Genomic DNA, 7,967 nt, shown 5'->3' with positions numbered 1-7,967 from the left:
TTTTAACTTTTAGATGTTTTAAAAAATGATAAAAAACTGAAAAAACTGACTGTTATTTTTTTTAAGAATTTTTTTTATTTAATTTGCTTTTTTTACCCCAAAAAGAAAAAAAGCTTAAATATTATCTCTCTCTATTCTTCATTTGGGTTTAGCATGAAACATGAAGCCGACACCCATGATATACTTTACCGGGAACCTTAAAATGATGTGGTGGGCCGGCTCCAGCCCGCCGGCTACCACTTTGGCACCTGTGCTTTTAGGAGCTCTTTCCCTTCAATAAGGTAGATTTTCCCCTGAGTGAGGGATCTTTTTCCCTGAGCTTGGACCCCCCAACTACTTGAACACTCCACCCTTACTTCTCTCCAATTCCAGGTCGTCATGCATTATAGTGTCAAGTTTCCTTTGAGACTAACACATCCATCAAGCGGCGCTACCGAAGACATCGCTGCTGACAGACGTGGACATGTAACGTGGGGGAGGGAGGGTGGTGGTGTTATCAACCCTTGTGCCATTCACACTTCTCACGCTGCTGGCCTTTTCTGGTATGTATTGTGCTTTTTAACGCCTACTATAAACACCATATTGCTTTACTTTTTCCAGAGTTGGGCGGGGTTTGTTTGGTGCACAACGTACAGCTTTATCTACTGACGTCCTTCTGTAACAACGTACTTAAAACGTATTCAAGATTGTCAGGATTCTGCATTGTTATTATCATTAATTATTTTTATTATTTTGGAAATTTGATGCTAGGTGTGTCCATACTTTTTTCTTATATATATGTATATATATATAATATAATATATATTAGCTTTATTTTAGCTTTTTAAAAATATATTTTTAGATTTTACAAAATGATTTTTGAACTAAAAACAGAATAAATTGATTAAAAAAATACATTTATTGATTTAAAAGGGGGAAAATCAAGAAATTTAATATACATCTATACTCTTCATTTTAATTTGATCCTAAGACAGAAAGTCGGCACTCATGTTTTACTTTCCCGGGCCACACAAAATGATGCGGCGGGCCAGATTTGGCCCCCGGACCGCCACTTTGACACATGTGACCTAGACAGTCAAGTGGTCAGCGTCATACAGAGACATCTACAGAATCTTGAATTTAGTGCACACTGATTGGACACGCTGTCTATTTTGAAGAAAATGTTAGACTTTTAAGTGAGCCCTATGTGAGCAAATATATGGGTTGCATTTGTACGATTTTTTTTTAGCACTTAATAAGGGGAATTGCAATCATTAATAAGGGGAGGGCGGCCCGGCGGAGGAGTGGTTAGCGCGTCGGCCTCACAGCTCTGGGATCCTGGGTTGAAATCCAGTTCGGTCCACCTGTGTGGAGTTTGCATGTTCACCCCGGGCCTGCGTGGGTTTTGTCCCGGTGCTCCGGTTTCCTCCCACATTCCAAAGACATGCAGGGTAGGCTGATTGGACACTCTAAATTGCCCCTAGGTATGGGTGTGAGTGTGCATGGTTGTCCGTCTCCTTGTGCCCTGCGATTGGCTGGCCCGGGGTCAGATGGGATAGGCTCCAGCACCCCCTGCGACCCTAAAGAGGATTAAGTGGTTCAAAAAAATGAATGAATTAATAATTGGCCGAGGTTGACAGGTATGGAATATGCTATCAAGGTTATGTTGAACGTTCACGTGGGTTCGTGGTAAAAAGGCACTATAAAATAAATACATTTTAAAAACAGATGCAACCTTGTCACAGTCAAAATCCTAGTTCATATCGACGAACATTTGACCTGTGATTGTGCTCGTGCGCATGCTCAGTAAGAGTTGAGCGCACAATTAGATGGGGATTAGGAATCATCAGAACACCGGTGCGAACGCTGAATTAATCTTTCCTCCTGTCCGTTCCCTGCCGCCGGCGTCTTCCACACCGGGTTTTGTCAACGCGCCGCCACGTTCCGATCCAGAAGCTAGTGGATTGGCTGGAATAGCCAAGGTAGATCTCAAAGACTTTCTCCTTCCTTTTCCATCCTGTTTCACTTCAACACGCAGTCAAGTGAGCGCTCACAGTCTCCGTCCACGGAGCCCACTCCCATACACACAACGTGGAATCCGGGGGAGGAAGCGACGAAGGGGGACTTAAAAAGCGGAGTATGCGCGCGTCACATGGGCGTCGAACCACGACCGAGCCGCTCAAGCGCACCGCAATCGGACACAGATTCGAACGCCGTCCGCTCCTCTTTCGGCGGAGCGCCACAAAATAGTCTTGGATTCGTTAATTAGCCGCTACACTTTTCAGGAGTGTTTACTGTTTGTTTTTTAAAACTTGTCAATCTTTCTTCGTATTAAAAACAACAAACCAATACATTCATTCAACACCCAGCTCCCCGGGAGATCGGAGCGTTGGCTCCTCCGTCATGGACCGCTACGCTCACAGAGACGCCCGGAGAGGAGCGAGGAGGTCCCCGCTTGAGATGCTCACCTTGCCGGGGTTATTGCCGCTCATCCTCGTGACCATGATCCGCACCGGGCTGGCTCAAGGTAAAGTCAAAATAATATACTTCATATATCTTGTTAGAACTACCACTTTTGGGGCTGATTTTTAGTCGAAAAGTCTTCATTGGGCGCTGACAAATTAATTAATAAATGTCCCTTTATACATGGGTGGAAAGTGTTTTTTAGGGGGTTTGATTTTAATGTGTTCTTACAAAGATGATATACTTTATGTACTTCTATGTCTATTTGGTGTTTGCTTGAAAATGGTGTTGTCAACAGTACAGTGAGATAAATGCGACATTTGAGGCAAATTTGTGACAAAGAACTTAACATTTGCAGGAAAATGAGATTTTACAAAGGTGAACATTTTAAAAAAATCAACAGCAGTGATATTTAAGCTACTATATACCAATTGAACAAAGCACAGGAGAACATTTTAGAGTACAATGAACCATAAACATGAATTACCCCTCTCCACACTGTGAGGCCAAATTTTAAAACTGTCAAAGAAAAGATGATTTATACCGTTAAATCAGAAAAGGTACCACTCTTATTGACAGTTTTAAAGAAAAGAACAATAATGAGCCATTCAAATTATCATCTGCCCAACTGAAATTAGTATGTTCACATTAATAGAGAAATTTGAAGGGAAACTAATGTTGTTCCTATAATAAAACAGGAGTGATGTTACTATTGTGAGGCCATTTCCAGGGGAGTCTAGTCTTTATTTTTTTAAACCCCCCCACATAGCCGTCTGCTCAGTGTTAAGATAACGTCGTGCGCCACCCTGAGTCATTTACTTTAATGCTGCCTTTTCAAGTCAGATAAGGTGACAAACAAAGAGGGGGGACAAGGCGGCGTACTCATTTTGTGCGGGTGCTCGGTATGAATGTCAGAAGTTTGTGTCTGGAAATGCCTTTGGTGGTCGGATCCTTTTAGAAAAGGCAGAAGATAACACAAAACGGGCGGGGAAGGAATGTTGTCTTGATGGTTGTTTGGTGGGTTAAACCTGTCAAGGTTTACAGTGAAAACTCCAATGCAAGCTGTAATGTATTTTCCCCATGATAATAAAATGTTTTTTTAAGGTGCAATGATAAAAAAAGCAAGTTCTCACAAACTGTAAGCATTAAGATGTAGATTTTAGGTAAGGTTTCCAGTTGGCATTGGTTTGAGGGCTAAGCATTGAAGTTAAGCTAATGGGGGTTAAGGGTTAGAAAAGCAAGAGCAGCTTGTGAGTTTAAAACGGTTCCCCATGTCTAAATTTTGCTACATCTCGAGCTGGATGTGACATTGAAATCAGGCACTGTGCCGTTAGCTTTTTCACTGCTTTTCAAGGTTGGAAACAATTTCATTGATGCAGATGAATTAGATAAAGCAAAGAGGACCAATTTCAGATGTAAGGTCAGCCCAAACTAAAGCATGTTCTGCTAACGATTATTAATGAAGGTCTAAATGAACAATCTTTTTTTTCCAGTCAAAAATGAAGTCAATTCTTTCATTTAGTAGATTTCTCATCAAGGTAGTAGCTAGTTCTCTGCTTTTCTCTGCTCTGGGGAATTAATGTCAGAGAGAGTTGTCAAAAATTATGGATGTCTCGTACTGAACTGTATATGAATATGATTGGCTTGCAAAGGTATTGATACTCAGCTCATTTTCCAGCCCTGTTTTATTTATTTCTTCATTATTATTATTATTATTTTTGCACACAAGGCACCAGAAATGTGTTTCATGAGGGTAATGGAGCACAAATTTGCATTTTTTTTTTTTTTTTGTTAGATTATGTTATGAAAATGTTATTGAGCATTTTCTTTTTTATTGATTATCAATATCAAGTTGAACATTTTTTAACGATAGATTGGAGTGTCACTCAACAATAACTCGTTCTGGCACAGATGTAAATTTTTAATCGTTTTGAAATGGTGAATTTTAAAAACTGAAGTACATCTTGAAAACAGTAACACGCCCATACCCATTGAAATTGCCAAAATACCGTCTTATTTGCAGTGTGTCTGCTACAGTTACTGGAATGTGAAATTTGGCACCTTTGTCTTGCCTCAATAAATAAAAATATAATCCACACTGGCAGAAACCACACTGATTCACGGTTTCCGACATATCCGCCCTCAAACCCTTTTTTTTGGCATATTACAGAAGTTGATGATTTGCAAAGACAGCATGTGCTTAAATTTGGTAACTAACATTCTTATCTTGCTGCTACAGACTGCTATCTTGCTCTTGCATAATTAATGAGCAAAAGAAATAAAAGGAAAGCAGTTATGGATAACAGCTCCGATTTCTTTGACGGGCAGGGCGCAATGACATAATATCCACATCAGAGCCCCAGAGAGTCCCTCCACCCTGTGTCATTGACATGATGGGAATAAAGCCCTTCTTCTGGCCATTAGGAGTTCGATATAGCAGGAGGACATTGTCTTGCACCAGTGTAATTAACAGGCTAATTTAGGTGCATTGATGAGCTGGACTCGTTTTCCAAATCGCTGGAGATTTACCTCTTTAGTGTAAAACAACTGCACTGTAAAAGTGACTCACTGGTGCATCTCTGCTCCTTAAGTGGGGTACACGTTCAGTCTCCTGATGAAGTGTTACCCCCTTTCTTCTGATCATAGTCCGGAAAGGCGCAATTTGCAGATGCAGATTATCGTGTGATGTAAGCATGGATTCAAGTTTTCCGTCGTAGTGATGAAAATCTGTCTACAGGGGGCGGTAGCGGTCAGGATGCACACCTGCTGGAAACCCTTTAGTCACCGTTCCTTTCGCTCCACTGTATTTTTTGTGGCTAGTTTTAAAGCACAGTTTTATTTGGTTGGCATCAGCAAGTTTTTTTTTTACTGCATAATTTATTGTATTGTTTTTTATACCTTTACAACGAAAACTATATTTGATATGTCCAACTAATGAAAAAAGATAGATATGCCTTAACTGAATGAAGGACATCTAATACCACATCCGTAATATCGCCTGTCCATCACCACCAAATATTTAGTTTTGGCAATGTTTAAAAAAAATTCAGACACATAATTATTTTCTCTTTACACATGGTTGTAAAGTGTGTTAAGAGTGATTTTTCTTTTATTTACAATGGCGTGGTCAAGTTTGGTTGATGGTAGATGAATTTATGGGGGTTATGTGGGTTCTGTTTTCTTTTTGAACTGATGGGTTCAACACCACACAGTTACCCATTTAACCAATGAGAACCAACACTTTTAGTGGTGAGAAGAATGAGATTTTCCTTCTCAAATTTCCTTTTTAAATAATGTAAATCCCAACATTCTAGTGTATGCAAGGGATGCTCCACAGTGTGTTTACAATGTAAATCAGGAATTTGGGGCCTCAGTAGAGTTCCATTGGAAGACCCATTCAAATTGTTCAATTTGTTCAGAGGTACGTTTAATCTCATTTTAACTTGTACAGACCATATCACCCTGATGATAAAGCCCCCCCGGCCCCACTACTCTCCTACTTGAGAGTGAGTTCTGGGAAATAAGAGTTCTCATTAACCTTCTGAACCTGTGAGAAAGAAGACAGGTTGAGGCAGAGAGAAGCTGCCTGAGCAGTTGCTGGGCACTTTGTGACAGCATCTTGATTGGAAAGCCTTTGTGGAAGAACAGATGTACTTCAGGGGCGTCCAGTGCGGCTCTCTGACATGAGTGTGTAAATGTGAGGTTTAGCGTAATAATCCACTTAGACACCGAGTGAATACAGTACGTTTAAACATTTGCGGGGGTTGCCATTTCATTAGCCGTGACGCACATAGAGAGCTATAGTTTCATCTAAAATCTTATGCAAAGTTTTTTTTATATTTTAATGGAAGAGCTTTTGCAGCCAAAGCAACAGGTGGCACCATAACCTCCCCAGGCCTGTGGGATTTAAAGATCATAGATTTAAAGAAAAAATGCGGTCACTTTTGATGTGATATAATTGGTAGATCTAACTTGGTGGAAATGCAGCCTGACTATAGTTTTTCAGATTGTTAACAGTCCCAATAAAACAGTCCAATATTTGTGGCTTTAATGTTGGATAGCTTTGATCAAATTGGGGAAAAATACATTTGGATATGCTCATTTTCCCTCCTTAATACATTTCCGATGTTATTGAATCAGAAGTCGGTTTTGGCAGATTCACAAAATCTAGCGACTCGACTCGCATACAAAACTATGCGATCAGGACATTCCTAACAAGAACGTAACGAATTTCACTCAGACGATGAGTAGAGATGATGTGAGCCTGTAGAGCAAGGGTGACTTGGCCGGCCGGGCATTAGGTCTGGCTCAGGGTGCTGGTGCGCCTCCCTGGAATAAGTCCATTTTTTCCACAGAACAATGGTGTTCTTATGCTTCACTTTAGAAATGTCTCCTCTGGTGGTAGTTTATGGGCAATAAAAGTTCAAGAATCTTTAATATACAGTCTACAGTGTCTAAAACGCTGTGACTCAGTGCATTTTAAGACCACAATCAGCGTGCTTTGACTGAAATGAAAGCTGCACCAAAGAACAACAACGCTAAGAGCGACTGTTATTTTTACTATTATGATTTTTGCAGGCTTTTCTCGACTTGACAACTTGCTCCTTTGGGGTCCGCTAACATTACAACCGTAGCGGTCACTCGCCAAGCGAGGCCCGGCGCACACAATGAGCACATTGTGCATAGGGAGCGCCACTTAGGAATTACCTCACCTACCATGCGATAGCCCTCGGCTGACCTCGCCGGGCTTCCAGCGTGACGGAATTAAAGCAGGCAACAGGATGTAATTGAGGAGCTATTAAGACGCTACATCGTGCGGCTCAGGTCAAGTCAGAAGGCACTGAGTAAACAATAGGCTCAACGTAAACTCGCAGGGCCACTGATGGTGGACTTCATCTTAAACTCACGATTACTACAGTCATTCTATCATTTCCATAACTTGTCCTGAGCTTTGTCATATGGAAAAAGTGAGTACCAAATGAGAACTGCCTGAATTGGATTCGATGGGATTAGAATGAATGGGGCCCCTTTTTTTATAGGGCGACTTTGACTTAAAACCTCCCTTGGTTCCTCAGCGCTCAAATCATGATGTCATGTCAGTCTAATTGCCTGTTATATTTTCAAGGCTGAAAACTGTCAAATTTCAAGCTTTGGAAAACCATCTTGCATTTCGTTTTCAAACATGTTGATGCTAGAGCTTGCCTGAATTTAGCTTTTGTTGAGGTGCTAAATTGAATATGACAGTACCTTGTGGTGGGAACTTGCCTAAACCAAAATACCCCTTCCCCATTTGTTGCTCTATGTTTTGTTGTTATATAGACACACAAGGAGCTGTATTTGACATTTCTGATTGCTTTCTATTATGAAGAATTTGTGCAACAAACTAGTGGAGAAGCACTATTAATACGAATATGAATACGAGGATACAAAGGGAGTGAATGTAAAACTGTGTTCAAACCGGCCTCATTTTGTCCCGCAACTATTGCTAAATGCATTTTTGTGTTCAGACCAACTTTCCGTCGCCA

General features: G+C 40.8%; 1 protein-coding gene across 2 annotated transcripts in view; it reads left to right on the top strand.

Moving 5' to 3' along the window:
- Window positions 1-459: 459 nt before the first annotated feature.
- unc5cb (unc-5 netrin receptor Cb) overlaps window positions 460-7,967 on the top strand; it is a 103,937-nt gene continuing 96,429 nt past the window's right edge. Inside the window, exons 1-2 of one of the 2 annotated variants that reach the window (XM_077622134.1) lie at window positions 460-542; window positions 2,349-2,506. In XM_077622134.1, the coding sequence (XP_077478260.1) occupies window positions 2,383-2,506 (124 nt within the window). In that variant the 5' untranslated portion in view covers window positions 460-542; window positions 2,349-2,382. Of the gene's footprint in view, window positions 543-1,803; window positions 1,962-2,348; window positions 2,507-7,967 lie in introns of those variants that run through there. The other variant, XM_077622133.1, reaches the window with a different exon arrangement.

This window comes from Stigmatopora argus, chromosome 16 (assembly GCF_051989625.1).
Source record: "Stigmatopora argus isolate UIUO_Sarg chromosome 16, RoL_Sarg_1.0, whole genome shotgun sequence".
In the NCBI taxonomy this organism is placed as follows: Eukaryota; Metazoa; Chordata; class Actinopteri; order Syngnathiformes; family Syngnathidae; genus Stigmatopora; species Stigmatopora argus.
This window is presented reverse-complemented; position numbering and strand designations above follow the sequence as displayed.